The 26913-nt window shown below is 47.2% G+C and overlaps 1 protein-coding gene across 20 annotated transcripts in view; it reads right to left on the minus strand.

The window, feature by feature from the left end:
- Msi2 (musashi RNA-binding protein 2) overlaps positions 1-26913 on the minus strand; it is a 378925-nt gene that overhangs the window by 284046 nt on the left and 67966 nt on the right. Inside the window, exon 1 of one of the 20 annotated variants that reach the window (XM_011249305.3) lies at positions 21386-21609. The exons of 18 other annotated variants lie outside the window; for them this stretch is intronic. In XM_011249305.3, coding sequence (XP_011247607.1) covers positions 21386-21442 — 57 coding nt within the window. In that variant the 5' untranslated portion in view covers positions 21443-21609. Of the gene's footprint in view, positions 1-21385; positions 21610-26913 lie in introns of those variants that run through there. One more of the 20 variants, XM_030246417.1, reaches the window with a different exon arrangement.

The raw sequence follows: 26913 nt of genomic DNA on the forward strand, positions 1-26913 counted from the left end.
TTGCACCACGGCAAGCCTGATGTCTTCCTTCCCCACATTGGGTCCCTCGGCCACCTGCTGTGGCGGAGCCAAGCCTGTTTCCAGAGCAGGGGGAAATATGTATTTTCCTTGATTTTTTGTTTTGTCTTTTTTTTTTCTTTTTTAAAAGCCTTGTCTTTTCTGAACCTTCACCCGAAGGACTCAGTTCCTCTGCTGTAGGAATGGGCACTGTCTCTGGACTCAGTCAGCCCAACCTTAGGCCTACCTGTACCACCTCCGTGAGATCTTTCTGTTCTTTTTATTATGTCTCACTGAGTTAACAAAATTCAGTCTCAGTTAGCAAGTGCAGGGAGAGGTGACTTAAAATAGAACCAAATAAATGAGCATATAAGCCAACAGAAGGCAAGCGTCAAGTGGCCTCTGCTCCTGACCCTGGAAAGGGAACTGCAGATCAGCACCAGGTGGGGGAGCCTCCAGGCCCCGCCCACGGTGCAGGGTCCAGCTTTAGGTACAGCCAAGACCTACCCAGGACTCTCCTGTAGCCTTCGCTTATAATGTTTTTGGTGACAAAATAATATAACAGCGGACCACTCTCTCACTTCCTGTCTCCACAGACCCAAGTTTCCTTTAGAAATCTGATAGGAGGGCAACCATACAATCTTGGTTCCTTGTACTTAGCACACTCTGCAGGATTCTTCTGGATGCTTCGACAATACTCCATCCTATATGTTTGGTTTACTTTTCCATTAGTTGATGGATATTACCTGGTTTCTACCTGTGACTACTACAAGCAATACTGTAATAGTGATCACGGGTGTTCAGATACCTATTCAAGTTCCTGCCTTCTTAATATGGTGTGTGTGTGCGTGAACACATAGCACATACATGTCATATAACATCTCTATGTCCAATTATTGAGAAAACACCATGGCTGCGCCATTTATATTCCCACCAACATCAAGATGCATTCCAACAGCTTTATTCTTTTTTAGTTTTCAGTTTTCTGGGATTTATTTTATTTTACATGTGTGAGGGTTTTGCCTGCCTGTATGTAGGTGCATCACATGTGTGCCCAGTGCCTATGGAGGTCAGAAGAAAGCATAAGACTGGACTTACACAGGTTTGTGAGCCACCATGTAGGTGCTGAGAATTGAATCTTGGTCCTCTGCAAAAACAGCCAGTGTCCTTAACTGCTGAGCCACCTCTCCAGCCCCTATTTTTCTTTAAGATAGAACCTCTTGCATCCCAGCCTCAAACTCATGAACCCCTTGCATCCCAGCCTCAAACTCACTATGTAGCTTAAAGTGACCTTGAGTACTATAAAGTGACCTTGAACTTGTGACCCTCCGGTCTCTACCTCCTGAGTTCTGAGATCACAGGCATGAGTTGATGTCCCGCTGGGATTGGGACCCAGGACATTGTGCCTCCTAGGCAAGCACCACCTTGAGCATTGAGCTCCACCTCCAGGCCTGTTTTGGGAGGAGGGACAGGGCTTTAACTTCTGTTGAGGACCACAGCCAGAGCCTCATTCACCTCGGTGTTTTACCGGCCTCCACCCCAGACCAGCAGCTCTCGTTATTTAAACAGAAACTTTCCCATTACGATCTCTATTCTTGGGCTGAGCACTGCCATTTCCAGGCCCATTCTGAACCCAAATATTCTATGAATATGGAGATATTCTATGAATACGAAGATAAATAATTCAGTGCAAGCCGTAGCATATAAAGAGAGAGAAGAAGGGGCTGAAGGGTCCAGGCCCTGTGAACGCCTGTGAAAAATAAACTTGGCACTCTCCCACCCACCTCTAACCGCATGGCTCCTCCAACTTAAAACCTCAAGTTCAAAAGATTTATGGACTAAAACTTCAGAACTATAAAATAAAACGCGCAGGAAATGCCGTTGCAAGAGTCAATGGCTCATTACAACAGCCGCTAAGGAGCCAGAAACCCACAGGGCGAACGGAATTGGACCCGATACTCATTTCCCCGGTGGGCCAAGGAGCCAGAGACACCCGATTCACTCCCCCACTTCCAGACGTGGGGTTTAGGGGAGTTTTCATCCTAAGAATACCGTAAGATCCTGATTTGGAGGATGAAGCCTTTTGCTCCTCAAAACACAAGCAACACCACAACCCTTCAACCTGTCCCCGTCCCAGAACAAACTTAAAGAGAAATGGAACTGGCCTGAGCTGGTTGGTTCCTTTGCTCTCAGAGTTCTTAGCTCCACTGGGATGCAGGTGATGCCGTGGACCACACCCCAGCCCCCAGGCCCCCGCCCCCAGGCCCCCGCCCCCAGGCCCCCGCCCCTGCCCCAGCCCCAGCCCAGGTACAGATTATAAGACTTGCTAACTCCCCAAAGCCAAGACTAGAGCCACCGGGGCATACACCCTTCTAGGGGGCTAGTTATCCTGACATCTGAGACATATTGCAGCTAACTTATAAAGCTCTCCTTTTTATGTCATTTCTGCTTTTTGACAAGGATAATCTGCATCTGTAAGAAAATGAAATCCATTGTTCTAGCTTTGTAAAGCTGACCACACGTATAGAAAAACTGATCCAAGATCTCCCGGGATTTTACATTAAACCATGTGTTTGAATTTAGAAATTCTGTGAGGGGTTACAAATCATGGGTAAAGCACTTATCTTATCATGCCTGGAGCTCTGCTTCAATCTCTAGCATGGGGGGTAGGGGTGGGGAAGAAGCACTCCTAAATTGTAGGTCCAGAAAGTAGAGCAACTAGTCTTGATAACACCTCCCATTTGGTTAGATGACACCATAGACCGCCCTCAGTCTGAGTTAATATTCCACTTGCTAAAGTCTGTAGCAAATTTTTCTGGACAAGTTTAAACCGTCAGAATGATGTCGCTCGGACCCATGTGGCAGCTCTGTACCCTGTAATTAGCCTCTGCTGAATGAGTGCGAAGCCGGATGGAGGTACGAGGGGTCAATTACACCACCAAATGAAGAAAAGAGAAGACGCTTGTCTAGGCCTCTGCTGCTGACTCAAATTAACTTTTAATATCGAACAAAATGTTATATTCACTTTTCCCAGTCTCTAAAATCTTCCTTCTGTGGAAGTAATAAGGTATTTTTAAATTTTAATAAGACTAGGAAACGAGAGCGAAATCACTCCAGAAGTGCTGCTGCCTGGTCTAACATCTTCTCTCCTTGCCGTCCCAGGCATGGCCAGCAACAACGCCCATCTCAGTGGTACCAGCGACCCTAGCGCCCTAGAGGCATTCAAGGACTTGAGGCTTAGTACCTCTGACCAGAAAGCAGAAGCGGAGATTCCCTTCTCCTGGCAGCCGCCATTCCACCATCAGCTGGGGCTTCCCAGGGAGCCCAGCCCAGGCGGCAAGTGGCCCCTGGGACACTGCCAGGAAGCTGCTCCCAACCAGGGCCTGGTGGCACAGGCCTGTTCTGCCAACTACTCAGAAGGCTATGGCGGAAGAATCATTGAGTTCAAGGTCAGCCTGGCTGTTCAAAGGAAATCCAGGCAACTTAGTGAGGCCCTGTCTCAATACAAAACTACAACAACAACAACAACAACACTAAAACAATGATTGGAGATATAAGCTTGGTGGCAGAGTGTTTGCCCTGGCATGTATTAGGCCTTGGGTCCAATCACAAAAAACAGCAACAATAACAATAAAATCTCTTCTCATGATCTAGGTTCCTGAGAGTAGGAAAAGGCAAAGGTATGAAAGAGAAATGGTTTCAACCTTTACACCCATAATCCTCTGTAAAGCTAGACTGAGCATAAAGTCCAGTGTATGGAAATGGAGTGAGTGTGGCTGCCACGGGCAAACCCAGCTCCGGCCCTAGACCCTAAAACACTGGTCTCCCAGAAACATGAGCCTTCTCCAGGGGTCTGCGTCCAGCTTTTGAAGCCCCTAGCAACTTTCACCCTTGCCTCGAGCAAACATTTCCCCCACCAAGATCAAAGGCAAAGAGAGCTTGCTGGCAAAGTGTCTATGGCTCTTCTCTGGTGCTGAAGGTCACCAGGTGTCCTTCTTCTCTAGTGTCACCAGGGCGACAGTGTGCAACTGTCTAAGTGACACAGTGAAGGGCCGGGTTCTCAGACGTTCACCCCCTGCCAGGTCACAAAGGTGCAGGTGGGGTGGGAGGTTTAACGGAGGCAGAACACTCATGGTGGGGAAAGGGGTTGGCCTCCTCACTGCACAAGAAAGAGCGAGCCAGCTGCGTAGGAAATGGTAGTGGGATCAGCTCAAGCCACAGCAGGCCCTTCCGGAGACAGGAAGTAGGAGAAAACCCCCTGAGTAACCTGGATGTATCTGTCACCAGGAGACCCTAACACTTCAAGGCAGACACTATTTCCCCAGACAAGCCTGGGCACACAACTGTCAGACAAAACACTCTCATGACCACCACCACCACCACTGGAGTCTACTTTACAAATGAATAAGCTAAGGCAGGTCCCTGCTCAGAGCCCCAAATGCTAGAAGCAGGGTTTGGAAACCTTGTCTTCCTGGCTCCAAGACTCTTGAGCTAAGCTATGAGTCTACTCTCTGTCTCTAGTAGCTGGATTTGAAAGAAGTAAATGACCATACAGAGAACAGGGTGGCATGGCGGCGACTCAAGTCACTTCTGCCTCGCTAGCTGTCTACAAAGGGTTTCTCAGCTCCCTTACTCCAAGCAGTGGGACCCAATGTGTCCACAGAACTGAACAGGGTAGAGAATATGCAAGGCTCCTTCTCCAGGAATGTCTGGGAAATGAAGGGTGACATCCCTGGGACAACCTGTCACTCACTAGCAGAGCTGCCTGCATTCTGCAACCTGCTTTGAGATGCTCTCTAGGAAAACCAATCTTAAAGTATCAAGAGCATCATCGAAGCACACCAGTGAGGGACAGTCCCTGATTTTACCTACATCTTCCCCATAAGGAATATTTATATGTTGGTATTTATGACACCTTAGGTAACATACCTGTGCAACTGTTAGAAGCAATGTGAAAATCACCCCTCCTTTATCCGATCTACAGTCGTTTCCCATAAGCCCAGTTTCTAGTATTCACAACATCCTTTAACCTCTCGGGGCCAGCCTCCAGGGTCCCCACTGCCCTGGAATGATCAGGATCCCACATCTCAGGTTCACCCTCCTACTCCAATCTCACTTCCCTAAACTTAAGTGATGACTTCCGAGCATGTCCATTGTCCCTACGTCCTAACTCCAAAGACACAGCTTATCTTCAGCTGCAAATCTGGACTCCTGAATTTGATCCCCAGGCAACCTTGAACCTTAAATAAAGCTATCGTCTCCAGAAAAGCCATAGGCCACAGGCTACTGTAGATGACCAGAACCAGCCTAGAGAAAAACCAGAAAGAGTTTTACTGGTTTTGCAGGTTCCCCCACTACCACCAAAAAAAAAAGGTTATCTATAAAACAAAAACAAATACACAGAGAACAAGTTTTCCTTTGCTGCTCTTTGCCCTCGATTTTTCTGGTTTTTCTGCTTTCTTCAGAGGTAAACAGTTACCACGATCTGTAACTGGGAATCAGGTGGTATCTTCTGAAGCTAGGCTTGCCAGTGGGGGAGTTCCTCCAAACAGCAGTCTTTCTAAGATGTTTCAGCAGACTGACCACTCATGATAGAGGCAGGAAAGCAGGGGTGTGAGCAACTGGCTCACAAAGAAGATGGGTGACCAGCCACCCAGGCCGCCTTATCAAGTCCGAGACAGAGGTGAGGCAAGCACACACTTGACAGAGGGCAATGGTTCATCCAGGTTCATCCAGTGAAGAAGCGGATCATTTCTTCACCTTGACTGTGAGCATCCCTCCCTGGAGCACAGGCATCTCATATTTACTGATGGGAAAAAAAACCCTCAACCAAAAAAAAAAAAAGTCCAGCAGGTTGTAAGTAAACCTAAGTAAACAGGATGTGACAAAGGCCTAGAAAGGCAGCCAGTGGCTCAACTGCACTGGAGTCATTGTTAATAAGCAAGTGGAGGTGGCCTGGCAAGTACAGGGGCCTGGACTAAGCAAGCACCACCCAGTGGGGGCCTCAAAAGCACAAGGTCCAGGATGGCTCTGCAGGCCTCCATCTTCCTGCTACAGCACGATGAGGATGACTGTGTCCGGCTCTGAGAACTACAGTCCTTCAGCTCCTGGTCACTGCCCACCTAACGCTGCTTTCCCCAAAAGTAGCCAGGCCTGTCTGCTGGGGTAGGGGTTGGGAGGTGTTGGGAGAGGGAGGTGTTAGGGGAATCCTGAGGCTTAAGCTTTTCTAGGTGCTGTCCCTGAGAACAGAAACCCCCAAGAGCAGAGAGTAGCTGTAGCTGCTGTAGCCACCGTGCACTGCAGCTCTTGGTTGCCCAGAGAGGGCCTAGGCCTCAGTTCCAAGAGAAGAGATGCCTCTGTGGCCATAAACAAGCCTTCAAGGAGAAGAGGGGCCAAGCCGGCTTTGTTTCTCAGGAAGGCCTGACTCATTAGGGAGAAAGCTAAGTTGAACAGGCTAACTAAGAACCATTCAGCCTGGAGAATTGGGGAAGGGTCCCCCTGAAAGGGCCAGGGCAGCTGGCAGGGCGGTGTGAGGCCTGCATCTCAACCCATCCAAAAGAACCACATCAATTTGCACACGAATAAGCACACACAAAACCCAAGGCGAGGGCATTCAAAACCAAAAGGGGCTACTAATCACCTGTTTTATTTATTTTTTTTCTCTTCTCTCCTTAAATTAGCTGCAACTAAGAATTTTCAAAACTCTCAAATACAATACACAGCTTAGCATTTTCATACACCTGTAAAACCACTAAGTAAAAAAACCCCATTACAAAAGACTCCAACTTTGAAAGAAGCAGTTCAAATACAGTTCTTATCAAATAGGAACAATGGAAAATGATTTAGGCAGAGAACATCAGTCACTGGAAATTAACATTTGAAAAAAAAATTTTTACATAAAAACCATCTGGGTATTGAGATGGTACACTCTGCTAAACCAAGAACATAATTAAAGAACCAGGAAGGAAGGCAGCCCATGATAAATGCTGGAAGTTGTGTGTGGTTCCTACGCCATCTTTTAATTTCTCCTTTTTTTGAGTCTTACTTAAATCTTATCAATATAGAACGTGTTGTCCTTTCCTCCCTGTAAATCTAAAATACTGCAGATGCCATATTGCTGAGAGCATCCTTGGCCAGAAGACACAACTTAATCTGGAGTGGGTCTCCAAGCCAGCATCCTCAACCAAAGGACTTCTACCTGAGATCCAATCAGGATGTGAAAGCATAATAAGGAAAGACAAAATATGCCTTGAGAGAAGTTATACAAAGAAGCCAGAAATGGGATGTGCACAGAGAGAAGGTTCAAAACAAAATGTGCCACTCTCCTCGCTCCCAGACACTCTTCCTGTAACGTGCCTTAAAGACAGACCAATAAGCAGCTCTCACCCAAATGGCATTCTCTGCCTCTTCCAGAGTGCCCGGTAACTATCTCATCTATACGATTCAGTGACCTCAGAGAAGGAAGCTAAGTCTCAGAAAGGTCAAGTGGCATTCCCAGAATCAAGGAAAAGTTATTAAGAAGTGGAACCCATCCGGGCCACTGTCCCCAAATAAGCATTTTGAGAACAGGTAGCATGGGCCAGGCCTTGGAGCAAAAGAATCATATGTCCTGCACAACGGTTACCAGGACTGGCACGTGACTTGTCCTTCAAGACACAGGTTTCACCAGTGTGCTGGCGTGCTTCCCCAAGTGGCGAACCCCAGCTAGAGAAGGAGGAGAAGGTTAAGTGATCCAAAGAAAAAGACACTAGGCACACATAGTCCACCTCTCAAGAGGCTATTAAAGAAGACTGGTCCAAAGGTGGGTCTGGGATCTCTACAGGACAAAGTAGGACCAATCAGTAAACGTCCCTGAAAGAATATGCAAATGTGAAAGAAAGAGAACCAATAGAAAAGTTCCCTGGGAAAGCAGGGCCAATCACTGAACTTCCTTGCAACTGGTATGTAAATACAGCCAAGAAAGCTGTACTCCAGCTGGAGTTCCCAGGCCACTATATGAACTCAGGATCCTAGCGGTCATCTAACCCAGTTCATGGAAAGCATTAGTACATGAAAGGTGCATGTCTTCATTGTTTGTAGTCCCATTGCTGGGCGAACAAGAACTTGAGGCAGCTAGTCACATTGTATCCAGTCAAAAAAAAAAAAAAAAAAAAAAAAAAAAAAAGCAGTAATGAATGTCTATGCCCAGCTTACTTTCTCCATTCTGGAATGGAAGCCAGGGAATGGTGCCACCCACAGTGGGAAGGTCTACCCACCTAACTGACTTAGGATAACTCCCTGGGGGCATGCCATGCCCAGAAGCCCTTCTCTCAGGTGTCTCTCGATCTCATCAAGCTAACAATTGAGAATAACCAGGGCAGTGGGAAGCAGGCCAACCCACAGAGAAGAGACTGGTGAGGAGGAGCAGAGAGCCATGGTGGCAGCACAGAAGCCCCTGGAGCCACCTGCCACAAAGCCAGAAAAACCTTGCGCGTCATCATCATAGTGGTCCCTTTTCTCCTTGAGCTTCTCCACACTGAACTATTTGAAACCAAGGAGATCTTGACTTACATCTGACCCAGAAAACAATCATAACACTGACCACAGGCTCCACAGTTTCAGAATCTATTTGCAACACTCCGTTTTGTGGCCCCATGAAAACCACTTCCACTTTTACCTTCTAGAGTCTTCTCTTGGACCAGCAACTGGGGCAATCTTCTCCCACAGCTAAGTATATTCTATCATTCTCTGGCCCCAAGCTTTCAGACCTGTGTCCCCATCACTCTGTCTCTACGCCTTCTGGACCATGTCCCCATCTCTAGCTCCGTCTCTGTGAGCCTCTGAGTTCTTAAGCCTGGCCCCTGCCTCCTGCTTTAGCTCATCTTCTACCCATCCCCCACCAAACCCTCTCCGGTCTTCCCACTCTGCCTTCCTGCTAGTCTCCTTCACAAGCTGTCTCCTTCCTGAAAATACCCGTTGGCTTGCTGCACCCAAAGTTCCAGTGGTGTGTTCTCCCTCTTAATTCCTAAGTCTATCCAAATGTTATCCTGGGCCTGATTGCTATTGCTACAACACAATAACTGTGATCCTGTAATTTATAAAGAGCAACCTATTTGGTTCAAGCTCTCAGAGTTTGGAAGGAGGGAACATGACCGTTTGTTGCGTCTGGGAGGGCCTTCCTGACACGTGATAGCATGACAGAGGGCATCAGGGCATCACATGCTCGCTCTGTTCTCCTCTGCTCTTCTAATAAACCCACTGATGCTGTCGTATGAGGTCCCATCTTCACAAGCTCAACAAATGACAATTACCTCCCAAGGGCCTCATACCTCTAACTGTCACTAATATATGAGTCTGGATTGTACGTTTTTTAACGCATGAACTTTGGTAAGATGCAACCATAGCAATAGCAGAGACCTCCCTACACATCACCTATCCCGCTTTCAAAAGCATTTAGCGCTAGCTGGAATCACGTTTTCTGTTTACTTATCTACTTACTTATCATTTCTCCAACTAGAATGTAAGCTGCCCCAGGGCATCGACCTTAACCACCCAGCTCATGTCTGTGTCCCCATGATATGGCCTCCCTGACGCAATATATCGAGTAAACAAAATTCCCATAATCGAGGTGCAGAATGGAATCCTGGGACACTCTACACAAGACCTACTCCAGAGTCAAACTCCCCAGAGTTTAACCAACAGTATAAGCAACATCTGGGCTGCTCTTCACTGTTATGTGCGCTACAGACTTAGAACACGTCACAGATGATATTCCCAATGGTTTTGATAGCAGAAAATAATATCTATAAACTTCAATTTGGCAAAATGCCCCTCCCCTACAATAATATCTATTCTCAGGACAACAGTGAGTTATTGAAAAAAAAAAGTACTTTAATATTGTTTTATTTCAAATTTCATCCACGAAAATTTTGAGTATATTTGTTTTCTCCTGCTGTGGTTATGAACACCTATACAACCACCTCAGGATTGCTTCTCAGCCTGCAAAGAATAAAATATTGATTATGTGGCCCCTTTACAAAAAGAAAGAGTCTGCTAACCTTTACCACAGACTTACAATTCATTAAATGGGGAAAGAGATGTATGGGCTCCAAGCCTAACCGAGGTACCACCCAGGACTAACTGAGGTTAGGGAAAAAGCTGGACCAGGCCATTCTACATGTCCTGAGATGTAGAGAGAGAGAAAAAAAAATCAGGTTTGTCTTAGTTAGGATTACTACTGCAGTGAAGAAACGCCATGAGCAAAAACAACTCAGGAAGGAAAGGGCATTGGCTTACACTTCCATATCAGTGCTCATCAACAAAGGAGATGAGGGCAGGAATCAAGCAGGGCTGCCTGGAGGCAGAAGCTGATGCAGAGGCTGTGAGAGGAGCTGCTTACTGGCTTACTCCTCATGGTTTGCTCAATGGGCTTTCTGATATCACCTACCTAGGGGTAGTTCCATCCACAAAGGGCTGGGTCCTTCTCCACCAATGACTAACTAAGAAAAATGCTCTCCGAGTTTGGCTACACACCAATCTGATGGAGGCATTTTCTCAATTGAGGCTCCCTCCTCTACAGCGGCTCTAGCTTTTGTCGAGTTGACATCAACTAGCCAGCACTAAGTTACACTGTTGAAATCCACCCAGCAAAATGAAATGAGATGCACTGAGCTGAAATGTCAGTGGCTGGACTCCATCGCTGTCGCTTCCAGGTTAGGAAAAAGATGTTCCTCTCTGTCCCAAATTGTGTCATGCATTAGTGCACCAAGCCCACCAATAGCCACCCACTCCTAGAAGGTCCTCTGGTACACATGCATCCTAATACAAGCCGAGAAAACCCAGCAGGGCTTTGCAGCCTGGTCAACTCCATCCTTGGACCTCCAGCCACTGAGGAAGGCACGTCCATACCTGTTCCAACTTTCCCCGCAGAGAGATTATGGAGAACTTCAGCGGGAACAGAAGGCTGAAGCCAAAAGCCCATCCAGTTTTGGCCAGTCTAGGTCCAGCAATAGGCTGGGAAACATAGGCATCCAGACTCTCCCTGAACTGGAAAGAAACCAGTGGAACGAAGTGTGTCTTTCTCTGGAAGAGAACACACTTTCGGGAGCCGTCTGGAGAAAGATGGGCCAGTGGGCTGCTGATACTCAAATCATTAAATGACTCAACTTTCCAGAAATAAAAGGTGTCACAGTGGGAAATTCTCCATCTTGAATTCTCATTCTGGCTTCATCAGAATAAAGCCAAGGATCAGGAAACCAATTAACTTTGGAGCATTTCTTTAAAATGACAAGGCTCTCCCTTCACCAAGTCCAGTCATTACTAATTTCCTGCTTTCCACGCCCTGATCCTTTGCACCACACTGTGAAACTGCAGAGAGTCCAGGAAGGTCTAAGAACCCTTAGAAGAGCCCAAGGAGGGAGGGGCCCTTCTGGCCAGAGTGACTGCTAGCTTAGGGACTCCATCCAAGTTAAACCCATGCAGACCAGGAAGAGGCCAAGGGAGCCTGGACACATGAGATGACTCTTCTAAGGCCAGACTCTAGGCCAACAACAGCCACTGCAATGTCCCAGTCATTTGGGGATCCCCCACACCTTCCCCACCCTGCCCTCAGCCCCTCAATAAAATGTCCCAGAATCACATCATGCATGAGCACAGAGGAGCAGGAGGAGTCACACCATGCAGCCTGGCGGGCAAGGCCATGCACACAGGGTCCCATGAGGAGCAAGGACACCTAGAAGCCTCCATTCCTGTCTGTCTCCCTTCTCTTCTCCAAGGCCCTAAGGTCCTATTTCTCTCCAACTCCCCCCCAAACCCTGTGTCTAAATCAAAGAAGAGATGGAGTTCTTGGTTCAGAAATCAAAACACACAGTAGCTCTGCCTCGTTCAGTGTTCCACTGATGTACATTTTGTGGTTTCAGCTCCTACAGTCAACACTGGCCCAAAGATAATACATGAAAAATTATAGAAACGACTCATAAGCTTTAAATAACTATTAGGACAGTGTATTCTAAAAATTAACCAGTTTTATTCATTGTTAAATCCCTACTAAATTTATAAAAAACTGTATATACTGTATAAGACATCTGAGGATGTTTCCATGTTTTCAGGCATCTGAGGATCCCCCACGGGAAGGAGGGGTCTACTATAAATAGAACTGGTGGCCATAGATTTCTTTACTGGGAAAAATATGAAAAAGGGAGGTCCCCAAAAAGAGATGGTAGGCGGCCCACGACCTCACACAACTGCTGAATCTCAGAAGTAGGCTGGTAAGGAAAAAACCTTAGTTCAACAACACAGTTAATAAATCAGGCTAAGAAACTCGAACCTTCTTGGGCTCCTTCAGATGCCTTCCATGGTTTAAGGGTGAGAGGGAGCCACTGAATGAGAGCACAACTCGTATTAGACCTGCTTCCCTGTGTCCCCTCACTCACCTACCTACTCATTGCATCAACACAAACTGTGGTCCGGCACTGACCTGGTCAGTGGGGACGCCAGGACTCATATGAAGAAAAAACCCAGGCTAGAAGGTTCCGAAATGGGAAGGGTAGGAAGTTGAGAGTCTGTTTTGAAGCTACACGAGCACCCTGACTTTGCTAGAATGGCACACTGATTTGCAGAATGGAAGGTATTCATATAGACCAGAGCGGGGCCAAGCCCCTGTCCCACCATCCTGTGACTGAGACACCAAGTGAGCAGAGGTGACTTCTGTGGCTGCTATTGGTGTAACCCTCCCAAAAGAAATTATGGGGCTGTGGTGCCCACACTCAACCAGCCCCTCCAGAACCATCCTCCATAGAATGAGGTTTGTGGTCTCCCAGACTCCCCAGCTTCTGTGTGGTCCTGGCTAGCAGATGTCGGCATCCAGAGAAGGATAGAAGAAAAGCTGAGGCTGGGCAGTAGGGTCCAATCCCTGCTTGCTGGGCTACCTGCCTCTTCTCTGCACTCAGAGCTCCTTTATGGAGTTCTCTCTATAACCCAATTCTAGCCATGGCCTTTTTGGCAAAGGGGCTGTGATTACTCCGCACTACTGGACTTAGCATCACTCTTCGGGGAGCACCAACCCCTATCTCAACCTCATAAACCGTGCAGGTGACCTGTTCTATGAGTCACATGCACCCTGCTGGCACCCTGGCTAACACGAGGCAGTTAGTGAACGAAACCTCATAAGCACTATGGGTGAAGAAGACATGAAGAACAAATGAGGCAGAGGAGGAGGGGCTAAAGGCCTGGGATGCCTAGGCCAAGAGGCAGAAGAGGAGGGGAAAAGGGAAGGGGGATGCCTAAGCCAAGAGGCAGAGGAGGAGGGGCTAAAGGCCCGGGATGCCTAAGCCAAACAAGAGGCTGAATATAAGTGTGCCCAGGTCAGGGAGTCCCTTCAGCAAGGACACAGAGGCTTCCCCACCCAGCAAAGCTAAATGGTGGGTGTGAAGAGAAGTGGCTGGAAAGGAAGGTACTGTGTGACCATGAGCCTTATAGGCAGAGCTATCAACTATCCTGGAGCAGTCTCTGAGGGCCAATTGCAGGGTGAGGCCAGCCAGGACCCCTATGTTTCCAGATACATCACTTTCTTGGACATACTAGAAACTGGCATTCACTCAGGACAAATAAGCATAAGCCGTAACAAGGCTATTCCACAGCTCTGCGCCTGGAATTGAAGTCAGAAAATAACATAAAAGCTATCAGACCATGAAATATGGTTCATGGCACTAGCCTCCTCTGAGTGGGCACGTGCAGGTGCACGTACACACACACACACACACACGCCCTGGCACTGTTTACAGGCACTGGAGCATTCACAATCTCAGGTGGAAACACACCAGTCATTAACAGGAGATTTTGCTAAGATTATACCCAAAATAACTATCATTGGAAAACATAAAATGCTTAATACCAAACGCTTCCATATGGTTTGTTTATAATTTCCATGGCACCAGCCAGCAAGAATTCACTAAGAGGACAGCCACCGAGTCACTCAATGCTTAATTCTTCTCAATGGGCATCAAAGGAGATACGGTCAGGTATTATTGGATTCTGGACGGCCCCTAGGTTTGAAAAGTCACATTTTTGGCTTCTTACACACTCCTTTGGGTTTCTAAATATACGTGTTCCTCAAATTAGCTTCAAAAGGCCTAAAGGGAAGTATTTTCTACCGTTCATCTGCTCAGTTTGGCCAGCAGTAACTACATGCAGACAGGCAAGCGGCAAATCAGGCACACCTGTGCACCAACTTGATGATTGTAATAAAAACTGATACAAAGTGGTCTCTTTGTCTACTTACGTATTTATAGCACTGTTATGCACTCCACAGTACTTGGACACAAATGTATACAGCTCACCCTGGTAAAGCCCCTCTTTGCAGAGCTTTCTCTTCCTTTCCTCTCCCCCTGGTCTGTCAAGAGCCTTCCCGTAAATTCTCTGATCACTGTCAATTCTCTGATCACTGTCGGGATCTCTCATAAATGTTAATTAGGAAGAAGATTTAAATGTTGCCCCCCAGCTGTGCTACACGAAGAACGCCTACATCTCCAATGCTCTCCCTGCTAAGCTACAGTCTCTACAACTGTTCCCCCTTCTCTGACCAGCTCAAGGACACATACTCCTATCCTCGCAGTACATATGGACCCCCCCCCCCCCGGTTTCTGAATCAGAAGCCAGACAGCATTGGTCATCAAAAGGAGAGGAAGTAGGTGGGTTGAGGAGCGGGTGACTGATAGTCATTGAACTGGTTTCCAGGGTGGCATGAGAAAAAAAGGAGTAATTGAGAGCCATAAGGAAGGACCACCGTGAGACAGACTGTTCCAGTAACTCCAAGGTTTCTCTGTACCCCCAAATATCTCCTTTGGCCTTCTAGCAAGGACAAGAAGACATTGGACTGGAAATGACGTTTGTAGCCCTTCATGTGGGCTGGAGACATACAGGCAACACCTCTAACAGTTAACACCAATGAGCAATAGCAGACCCATCCTGACTGAAACGGTGGTGGTGGCAAAACAGGGAGAAGCCACAATACTGAGAAAGGAGGTGACCTGGAGTACAGAGGAAAAAACCAACTGAGTCATGTTATTTCTCCATTAGGTGACTTCCCTGAGTCTTATCAGTGGCCTCTAGTCTCAGAGGACAACTCAGGCATTAACTGTTACCTGCCCACCTCCTGTGACTCTCAGTCCCTGGTCTAACTAAGAGGCCCACACTTGGGACCCTGGGAATGCCCAAGCTTGCTGCAAGTACCAGGAAAGTGCCCAGGCATACCAACAACGTACCATGTGGGGGAATAGATGGTTCTTTCCTACAGCAATGCCCACCTATTCCCCTTCTATATTACAGAGTCAGTACCCACAAGTCATTGAGAAAATGTGCAGCAAAGCTTAGAGCAGCTATACACACCCCTGTGCACACGGCTGTGAGCTGCAGGAAGAAGGGACCAAACGGGCCTTCTGTTCACCAGCGCTGAGCCACATGCAGGGCCTGGGCTAAGGATGGTGCAGTGACCAGAAGAAGAAAGTACAGTCAGACTAGGAATTCAACACACTAAGAAAGTCCAAAGGACAGCTTGGGTGACTGGTGGAAGAACTGACCATTAGCAATGCTATTCTCCGATAATGGCACAGAAGCAGCTACTGTGGGAAACCAGAGACAAACATCCCCTGCCAAGGGAGAAACCATGGACAAATGCCCGCTCCTCTGCTTCCAGCAACGGTGTTGGTAAAAAAAACTGCAGGACATCCCAGTTACAGTCACGCAGACAGAATGACCCCAATTAGAGAGCCCAGAATGGCAACACCACAAGTGGAAAAGTCAGAGCTCTGCCACACTGCCTGCAAAAGCGGCTCCTACAGTACAGAGACAGGTCAGAGAGCAGTGTGACCCAGGCAGGCCTGGGCATAGACCTGTTTCTTTCCTTCACTTAGAATTCCTACAGGCAGATGAAGCACTGGGCACACTCTCTGCTTCTTCCCCCTTTTAAGACAGAACCTCCTGGTAGCCCAGATTAGTGTCAAATTCATTATGTAGCTGGGGGTGACCTTGAACTTCTGATCCCCCTGCCTCTGGGATTGCAGGCATATACCAGCTGGTTTCTGTTGACCTGATGATTAAACCCACAGAACTGTGCACGCTAGGCAAGCACACTACCAGCTAAGCTCCCAGCCCTGCATTCATTGTATCAAAACAATGGTTAAGGTCATTTTTAAAAAGGTATCGTGGAATATAGGTCCCATAATTCAAATACTGATAGGCTGACATGGCTTGAATTCCTTTTATACACAGGACACTTTGTAAAAAATGTCCAATTCATGATTCAAACAAGAACGAGACATGACCTGGTCTTGAAGCCAGACATGCTGCTGCAACCCTGTGGCTTAGTACTCTAGAGCCACAGGCAGAAGGATGGCTACAAGTTTGGAAAGGCTACAGGGTCAAAGGTGGCAGAGGCAGGCTGATCTTTATGAGTTCACACAGAAACACAGGCCAGCCTGGTGTACAGAGTGAGTTCCACGATAGCCAGGGCCACACAGAGAAACCCTGTCTCAGAAAAACAAATGAACAAAGACTTGGAGAGGTGGCTTGGCAGTAAAGAGCATCTGCGGCTTATTGAGGACAGAGTTCAGTTCCCAGTACCAACATCCAGTGGCTCACAACCACCTACAACTCCAGCCCCCAGCGACCCAACGCCCTCTCCTGGCCTCTGAGAACACTGCACTCATGTGTACAAAGCCCCAAACACATACACCTCAGGAAAAATAAAACAAATCTTTTTATCAAAAAGAATTCACATAAAATGGGGTACTTCAAGGCTATTTCAAATGGTTGTCATTTTTACACAACTTTCCAAGAAATACAGGTGGATATTAGAGAGTAGCAGCAGGGTCTCATTTACAGGAATGATCTTAAGTTTTCTTTTTAAATGTTCTTAAGGGCCAGTGAGATGCTCAGCAAGCAAAAGTGTGCAAGCCTGGAGACCTGAGTTCATCCCCAGAACCCTCGATGGGGGCAGAAATGACTCCAGGAAGTTATCCTCTGACCTTCACATGTGCACCCAGGCACTAATGACCTCACAGGCAGGCAGGCAGGCAGGCAGGCAGGCACGCACGCACGCACGCACGCACGCACACACACACACACACACACACACACACACACACACACACCATATGCACAGAATAGTAATTGTTCTTGTAGTCATAATGCAACAGAAACAAGAGTATCATGTAAAAGCCAATACAGGTCACTTAAGAAAATCACATTTTGGGCTGGAGAGATGGCTCAGTGGTTAAGGGCACTGATTGCTCTTCCCAAGATCCTGAGTTCAATTCCCAGCATCCATATGGTGGCTCACAATCATCTGTAATGGGATCGGATTCCCTTTTCCTTCTGGTGTGTCTGAAGACAGCTACAATGTACTCACATACATTAAATAAACAAACAAACAAATATTAAAAAATAAAGAAAATCACATTTTAACTTGAGTGAAAACTAGAGACATGATCACAAATCAGAAACCACCACCGACCACTACTCACCCCTCACCTGTAACCTTTAACCTTTCTCTTCCTCCTCCCTCCAGCACCCATTTATCTACTTCCAAAAGATGCAGCTATTACAGCCTACAGGAAACACAGGACTTTGCAGAGACAAGCTTACCAAGGACAATGTGTGTGCTGTGTGCTGTATGCTGTTCAGAGTCTTCCAATAGAGAAAGGAAAGTGGGGCACAGACGAGAGACTTTAAGAGCAGAAACTCTGCTGCCTTTTGCATAAGGAGGGGAATTAAGACAGAGGGAGAGCCATTTATCTGCACAAAATAAAATGCAAGAAAACCAGGAGTCAGTCGTGACCTCTGACTCAGGGGAGAGGAAACGGGGAAGAAGGATAGGACGCCGGAGGAACACCGCTTTCAGCAAACTCTTGATGGGTGTGCATGTCCCATGTACCAAATGAGATGAAATTAGCAAGGCTAGAGGAGAAAGTGGGCAACCCTATAATTGAAGGCAAGCCGCAGCCAGAGGGAAAGGTGGGGGTGGCAGCAAAGAGAGAGACAGTCCAAGCTTACAACCACAGTATCTGCCTGGACCCTGTCTTCTGGGAGAGGTGGGGTGGCCTGGGGGGGGCAACGAGCCCTTGGATATTTTTCAATAGGGCAGTCTTTTGTGATCGCATGAGCAAGCCGCCACATTTCTAACCTAGATGTGTGAGAGGACTGTACACAGGAGTCAGCTCTTGAAGCCCAGTGCTGGGGCTCTCGGGGAGGAAGGGTCACACAGGGAACTACGGAATGAAGAGACTTGCTACACCGGTGTGATGTAAAAGCAGAGTTTCTGAAGGATGTATGCATCTCAGTGCACGTGTACATCCATGTGTGTGCATGAACGTGTACACTACCCCTCATACTTCCTGGATCTCACCACTCAAGTAGCCTGGAAGCAAAGGTACTCCAGTAACTCATGCCTTGAACTCTGACTCCATCCCCCACTAAAGGGAACCAGTACCTCAGAGACATGGCCAACTCCAAGTCTAAGACAGGGTAGACACAAGGTAAGCTTGGCACGTTGTGTTATGACAAGCACAAAAGAAGTCCTTTCAACATGTTTAGTGGCCTCGGAAGGAAAGGTCTCCCATTGGCCCAATCTTGGAGCAACCTGAGTACCAAAATTACTAAGAACAAGAATGATCATAAGCCACTGAGACACCAGGATTTGATGAGCTGATTTCTGTGATAACAAGATGTTCAATTAATGGGAAGAAAGGTCTCTTGCATACATACAGCAGAATATCAATGGCCAGCTGGGTAACAGGAGGAGCAAAGAAGTTGGAAAAAGTGTTCTTTAGTCATCAAGGCAAGAAGAATCTTCAGCAAGTGCTAAGTCCAGTGGAAATTTTGATGAGGAACATGATCAGTGATCCTCCAAAGACAGCTTATTAGCTCTTTAAAAAAAAAAAAAACAACTTATAATAACTACACACTAGAGAAATCAAACAGCACCTTAGCCAGGTGATCAAAAGATAAGCAGATGGACAGACGGATTCCCGAGCAAGCGCTTCCAGATGGGGAAGGATACGAAAGCAAAGACATCAGACTCTGTCCAGGAACACAGAACTTGATTCCAACCATGAGGCCATTAAACCAGAGTGTCTCCTTCAGTTGTTCTCATTTTGTGAGCCTCTCACTGAACCTGGACCAACTGGCAAGCAAGCTGTCAGGATTCACCTGTCTCTGTCAACCCCTGATCCCCAGTCTCTGGAATTCAGACATGCAGACAAGCTTGGCTCTATGTGGACACTGGAGATCTGAACCCAGGTCCTCAAGCACTTTACCCAGTGAGCCAGCTCCCTAGCCTGGAAGCAGTATATCCTTTGTAGGTGAGAACACGACTGGAGACTGTGGAATTCCAGATTCAGTTGACAAAGAAGGCATAGAAACAAGTGTCATGCCTGATCCTCTATTCTCCCCCGTGCTGGAGGGGAAAAGAATCCTACAAAGACTAAACAAGGCTGACTGGCAAAAATCAGAATATACGTGGTAAAGGATTTCAGTGATGCTAACAACTTTTGGTTGGTTGGTTTTTGATACAAGGTCTCATATAGTCTAAGCTAGCCCCAACCTCACTACGCCAAGGATGACCCAGAACCTCTCTCTTCCTGCTGATCCTGCCTTTTACCTTCCAAATGCCGGGATAACAAGTGTATACAAATCATGCTTGGTTTATGTACTGCTAGGGATCAACCCCCATGCAAGAATTCTACCGGCTGAGTCACATCTATAGTAACAGGCAGATACGGGAGTAACCTTTCTATTCATTCACAAGACTGCAACTTGGTGTGTGATGCCCTGGAACTTCTGAGTGATTTCCAAAGGAGAAAGGAACAGGATAATAGTTGGTACACAGAGCTAAAGACTGCACCCTCGGGCCTGGGACTCCTTGCAACTCAGCTCCTCCTGAGCCCTGCCTCCCAGTCTGCAAAGTGGGTCAGAGAGCTCCTACCCCTTCCTGACCTCACAGGCTTTGCAGAAAGATAATGTAACAAACACACAAACACAGCATTATTGATTTCTAGCATGGCTTTCTGAGGACAGCCATCATGTGCAAAGCTTTCTTATCTGGTATCAGATTCTACAAGATAATATTGAATGACTACAAATTCAGGTGACCTCAAAAAAAAAAAAAAAAAAAAAGGATCATGGTCCCAAGTTCTCTAACTGGTATTATTTAAACAAATATTTGATTTAAGTACAAGTCACCAAGCCATCAATGTATTCTCGGATCATTTCAAAATGTGTACTTAGAGACGGAGAGAGACAACTCAAGAGGTAAAGGGCTTGCCTTGTAAGCATGATGACCTGAGTGTGACTCCTAGAACCCCAGTTAAAACAGCTTAGTTAGTGCAGGAGTGTTGAAACAAGAATCCCAGTGCCAGGCATGTAAAGACAGGCAGCTCTTGTGAGACCCACTGGCCAGCCAGACTAGCTGACATGGCAAGTTCCAAACCAGCAGGAGACCCCATCATTTCAGAAAAGGGGGGAAAAAAAGAGCCAGCTAGTGCTTACTGAGACCAGAGGTTATTCTCAACATACATGTGTGTGCAAACAAGACTTAGAGCAAAAGCTGGGAGCTGTTTAGAGAGATATGAGCTTAGTTCATTTTCCTCTTAACACTTCCAAGTCTATATACAGTGGCAGGAAGACAGTTTGGTGGTCAATGAAACATTCCTGAAAGTCCTCTTCCTACCATCAGACACCTGGGAAATTCAGAAGGAAAAGAAGCGCATGAATCACGTAAAAAAGGGATCTCTATGCATCTGAAGAATGGGCAATGTGGGGCTCTGGTTTGGTTTGGTTTTATTTTATTTTATCAACAGATTCCTGGGTAAAGGCACCTGCTACCAAGCCTGATGACCCGAGTTCAATCCCTAGAGCTCAGGGAAGAGGAGAACCAACTCTTGAAGCTGCCTTGTGAGCTCCATTAGCGAACCACGGAAGGCACACATATGCACATAAACACACAAATAAAAATAGGTTTTAAATAGGTTTTTCCTGGTCCAGATTTAGACTTTCTCTCTCTGACCAAAGCTGGTTGGGAAGGGAATCGTTTTAATCTCAACATCCCTGGCGAAATCCATCCAATTAATACGTGTCCTTTTACTAGGATCCAGCCACCAGGTTTCTACTGACCTTTGTCCTCCAGAGCACTTGGTGACAACTGCCAAGATGTCCCCCATTATAGCAGCCTGAAGATTTTGAGAATGACTCAAAGTTCAGGGTGGCCCCCTGGGCACACTCAACCAAGAAATCAACAGAGCTCCAGAGAAGCTGCTTATTGCCTATCCTCCCCCAGGGACAGAATGTCCATGTCCCAAAGAGGTGTTCTGCCAAGAGCCCTCAGATTCACATCAAATACAATATTCAAACCAATTACCTCAGACAGCATCCCAAGGACAGCAGCATCTCCCAACACCCTCGTCCCGAGGGCCATCCTACTCAGTTCCTAATGAGAGTGGTGGATGCCACGAGGGCTACTTCAAAACTTCTTTTTCTTTTAGAAAACAGATCTCCTTTTGTTCTGGTTAAACACCAATTACTCTGCTCTCTCTAACATGCAAATCGACCGAAAAATAGGGCAATCCGCGGCTCACTCTGGTTCTACTACAAGTCTGAATGAAGAAAAGAAAGAGAACAAGGTGGAGGGAGAGGGAGAGAGTGGAAAGAAAGGGGAGAGAGGAGAGAAGAAAGATGAGCGGCAGAGGCAAATCCCTGGGGGTCTTCAATTCCAAGTGCTTTGTGCTCAGATAAAGCCCTTCTCAAAGAGTTGTTTTGTATTATCTGCCGCTGCCCACAAGCGGTGATTTTGCCATTATCCAAAAATAAATAAATAAAGCAAGAAAAAGGAAAAGGGGGGAGGCGGGAGGGAAGCACATTAAAGTGTACAATATAAGCAAGAAAAGCAAAACTGCCCGACAAAGCTATTTACCCACGGCTCCCATCTGCTAAAAACACTCTCCTGAAAAGTACTGCCCTGGGAGATGACACATCAGACTGGGGACCAGAGACAGGGAGCGAGACAAGAGGACAGGAGCCACCCACACCCAAGTCCTCCTGACCATAAACAAAGTACAGTCCCCGGCAGGCAGTGGTGACTCCCACCAGGAGCTCCTTAAAGCTCCCTTCACTGTGGGCTTGGTTTGGGCTCACCCTGATTAAGCATTTCTTGCTCCATCTACATACAGGCCTCTCAGCTCCCCAAGAAAGGAGAGGCAGCCAGCACCATTTCTCAAGACTCTTTTGCATACCCTGCCACCCTGGGGTGGGGTGGGGGTGGGGAGCTGAGAAAGCTAGAGATCTGAACCCCAGCTCTGTCCATCAGTCTGGGCTTACTATAGCTGCAATAAGATCCCAAGAGATGCTGGGACCACCCTGAGTCTTCCGTGATCCCTTCCTAGCTTTTGCCTCTGGTTTCTGTATTCTTCCAGACTCAGTCCAGGTTAGCCCATTCCCTCAGCCAACTCAACCATATTCCTTGTGTGATATTCCTTGTGTATGTGTGTGTGTGCGCGAGCGCGGGGTGGGGGTGGGGGATCCATATAGCCCAGTCACACTCTAACGAGGTTTGTAGGGTCACACTGCCCCCTGGGCACCACCTGAGTGTCTCTGCAATGTACCCACACCTGAGCACACTGGGAACAGAGCAGATGTGGAAGATCCAGTGCAGACAAGACCTTGTGTTCTTGCGGAAACTCCTTCTAGAGACACAGGCCAGAGCTTCAAGAGACATAACCAAGATGGGTCACTCTTTGCCAGTGATTTCTTCAACGTGTGGCCTGTGAGAGATCTCAGCAGAGTGTGCCCCCTGAGGTAGTCCACACTACCCCAGAAACAGAAATCCCAGACCTCTGCTCTGATGAGGCCCATGTACAGGACAGCTCTCAGCAACATGTCCCTGGTCCAGGCAGCAGTTTCCTGACCCTCATTCTATCTTCAGAATTACAGGGCAGGCCGAGAAAGACCTCTGCCATGAAATAGTCACCCATGATGAGGGAGGGAGATTCCTCACAGTTTCCCTCTCTGGGCCTGCCTTCTTCCATAGAGGCTGCCAAGCAGGGCATGAATGTCTCTCTGTTTCCTTGCCCCACTCCCTGTCCTTGGGACAAACAAAATAAAGAAACTCGAATTTGCTTCGTCTATTACATTTCATCTCATTTGGGCTCTGAAGAAAGGAAAGAAAAAAAAAAAAGCCCTGCAGTATGAACACTGTCCCTCTGTTTGGTGGCTGAGACTAGACTGGAGGTGAACCCTGGAGAGTACTGGTAAGTCACAGCATGGCTATGACAACCACAGTGGAGTAGCTGGCAGGGGTGGAACTGGAGGCCCGACTCCATGGGTCTTGCTTGGCAGACCATCACTTGCCCACGTCTGAAAGCGGGGTGAAATTGATACCGTTCTCCAAGGCTGCTGCAGAAATGTCCAAGACATTGTGGAGTTAGGATGAACAACCTGTGCCACGAACACAGGTAACATTACTTATTATCACTCAAGGCCAATGAAGTGGAAAGAGCTGGAACCCATATTTGAACTTAGCTAGGCTGACTTCCAACAGCCTCACAACCTAGTTTTGGACCTTTAAGGGGTGGTTATAATTCCAGCTTCCTGCGGCACCCTTGAGAGACCCCCTCCCCCTCAACAGGCCTTGGAGGACGAGATTCTGCTAGGGAAAATCTCTCAAGCACACACTGAGCACAAACCCTGAAAAGCGGGACCCCAGGAGTCAGGAGGGCCTCGGAGAGGGGTGATAGCCATGGGCAAACAGAAGCAGGCTCCTCCCCGTCGCTCTAAACACATGAAGCCAAGAGCTCCATCTCACACAGCAGCAGCGAGCGTCTCTCCTTGGAAGGGGACCCTGGCAGCGTGATGGAATATAGAGAAATCAAGATGGCAAGAAGCAGGCCCACTGTCCGCTCTAGAGCCCCCACTGCAGACAGAACACCAAGCCCACCCACATCAGCAAACATGGGATGGGAAGGAGGGGAGCAGAGCAAAGCAAACACGGAACAAAGAATGCCACATGAAGGCAGAGGCGGATCAGACCGAGAAGACGTGAAAGAGCCTTTACCGTTCCAGTGTGTGTTCAAGATGAGAAATGTGCATAAACTATGTGACTTTAACATTATTACTACATTTAGCATTGTGTGTGTGTGCACGTGCATGCATATATCACTACATATATGTACTATATAGTACACATCTGGAGATCTGAGGGCAACCTGAGAGAGTTAGTTCACTCCTTCCACCATGTGGGTCCCAAACTGGACTCAGGTTGTTAGGTTTGACAGCAAGCACTGCCCCACCCCACCCCACCCCCCGGAGTTTTCAAGACAGTCCTGAATCAATCAATCCATGAAGCAATGCCCTCAATAGACCAACCCTCTACAGCAGTGACCTACAGCAGTTCTCCTAATGCTGTGACCCTTTCATACGGGTCCTCATGTTTTTGTGACACCCCCAGCCATAGCATTATTTTCATTGATACTTTCTAATTTATGCTACTGTTATGAATCATAACGTAAATATCTGATATGCAGGATATGTGACCCCCCCCCCAAAAGAGGTTAGGACCCATAGGTTTAGAACCGCTGCTCTAGAGCCACTACTCACAGGACCCAGACTGATAACTGGGATTTGTCATGTGCCTGTCCCAAGAGTCCTGTGTGACAATTGGAAGGAATGCCTCTATAATCTGTATCGGTACCAGCTGTCTCTGATATATCAAATCTAGATATTGGCATCATTTGTTTTAATAGGCATGGTTTTCTTCTGCAAGCTACTAGGACTGAGTCTCTGGTCCTCCCTTGACCCGCTTACTCTTCTTTAAAGCTCCAGCCTGGCACCCCAGATAAATCATACCAGTCAGAAATGGAAGCAACTGAATTGTAGATAAAGGAAGCTCATGGCAAAGGAGCCAGAAGGAAAGAGGAGAGCCAAGATAGGCATGGATCCCTCTCCCACCCTCAGTAGCTCTTGGAGGTGAAGGCAGAGAGAGGGAAGGCAGTCAGTCACCCCACAAACTGCTAGGTTCACACCATCTACTGCATTAAGACTCAGTTCTGTACCCAGATTCCCAAGCTGTGAATAGAAGGCTCACGCAGCACACAGTCCTGTGGAGAGATCTCCAGGAAGCTGGCTGAGGGAGGCACTGGAATCGTGCCAACCAGACCCCCAAGGCAGAGCCAGACCATGAGTTATGCAGCCTTCAGGGTCTCTAAGCAACGAAGGTATAACAACTCTGCACAGGATCCGCCAGGCTACTTGCCCTTTATTTATGCACCCCAGACACCTGGACAGAAATATGGGCATAAAACGACCATTTGCCCCATATTTCACTGCCAGTGAACCTCAGAGACACATCCTCCCAGTAGGCCTGCCCACAGGCTCCTGTTTACTGAGAGACGCCTCCAGCAGAGCCTGCTTGGTACCCAACCTTGCAAGCAGCAGGCTGTATAGCCCTTGTGAACAGGTTCCCCAGTCCCCAACAGGTGGGCAAGCCATCCCCACTTGTTTAGGGAACAAAATGTAGCCAGACAACAAGACTGGACGTCTGGGTCCCTAGCTGCGAACCTTCTTCAAGAATCACAATTTGAAAAAAAAAAAAAAAAAAAAAGAATCACAATTTGAGCCTTGGATTTGGATGGTCATTTTTTTCCCTTCAGACACTCTCCTGTCTTCAGCCATTCCTCCTATGCTTCCTTCTTGAACACCATAGGCAGAGGGTGCCACGGGTACTGTGAACACACCAGACAAGGGCAGAGGCTAAGAGGATCAAAATAAAGCTGTTTACAGGTCCCCACCTGTCAGTTCACACATCCAGACTCGAGAGTGGGGAGTCAGGCCACAACCACCCCTCACTTCACCTCACTCAGAACAGGGCCTCTCTTGTTTTTCCTTCTAGAGAATTCCAGAGACAGACAGCTTCAAGATACCTACTGTTCTTCAGAAATAATTTCTCCCTTATGACCCCAAGCCCTGGTTAACGTCTGGCCTTAGCACAGCTCCTTGCTTAGTGCTTGCCCTCCAATCCCGGTCCTCAGGGATCCCAGGCCAACCTTGTCTCTTTTACCGTCACAGCCGAAGCCATCTCTGACACGCCCAACTCTCAGCCATCCAACAGCCCTGCACTTACACATGCATCAGCTTTCGTGACATACACACAAACTCCTCCCAAAGATCTTCCAAAGACGGTGATGTCCTGAGCACATACGCTGGAGCCGATTCCTAAGGAGTAACTGTGAGAAGTCTGTTGGGGACGCCAATATGGAAGTAACAGAGCCTGCGTCTTCAACAAAAATAATGGAGCCTACAGCTTGTGGAACATCCTTACAGATATTCATTATCTCACTAATCCTCACAATCGTAAAGCCAGCCCCACCCCACATTATAGAAAAGAAGTCCCAAATTTAAATAATGCATCCAAGTGGCACAGAACTGGGAGTCAAACCCAGGTCTTGTGGCAGTAAGCTGCATCCCTCTCTATGCTCTCTTGTGCGATACAGAATTAAATCACAGCACATCCTGTCCTTGGCAGGGAGGTGCATTTAAACTCTATATTTCACATTTAGATGATGGGATGTTATACAGCGATTAAAAGCCATGTTGTTACCAACCACCTAGTGACACATGGAAATTATTACAAAGTACCGTTAAATGAAGAAGCTGAACACACACACACACCACAGTGTAAATACAAGTCTGGGGTTTTTCCCCCCAGTTCTGTTTTTAAATGTGTATATATATATATATATATATATATATATATATATATATATACATACACACACACACATACACACACACATATGAATACACAAAACTGCTAAGATACCGAAAACATTAATTTTTTAGCATTTTTTTAAAATGTTTTTGAATCATCTATCAGGAGCAGCCATGCCTTCTCTAATT

This window comes from Mus musculus, chromosome 11 (genome assembly GCF_000001635.26).
Source record: "Mus musculus strain C57BL/6J chromosome 11, GRCm38.p6 C57BL/6J".
In the NCBI taxonomy this organism is placed as follows: Eukaryota; Metazoa; Chordata; class Mammalia; order Rodentia; family Muridae; genus Mus; species Mus musculus.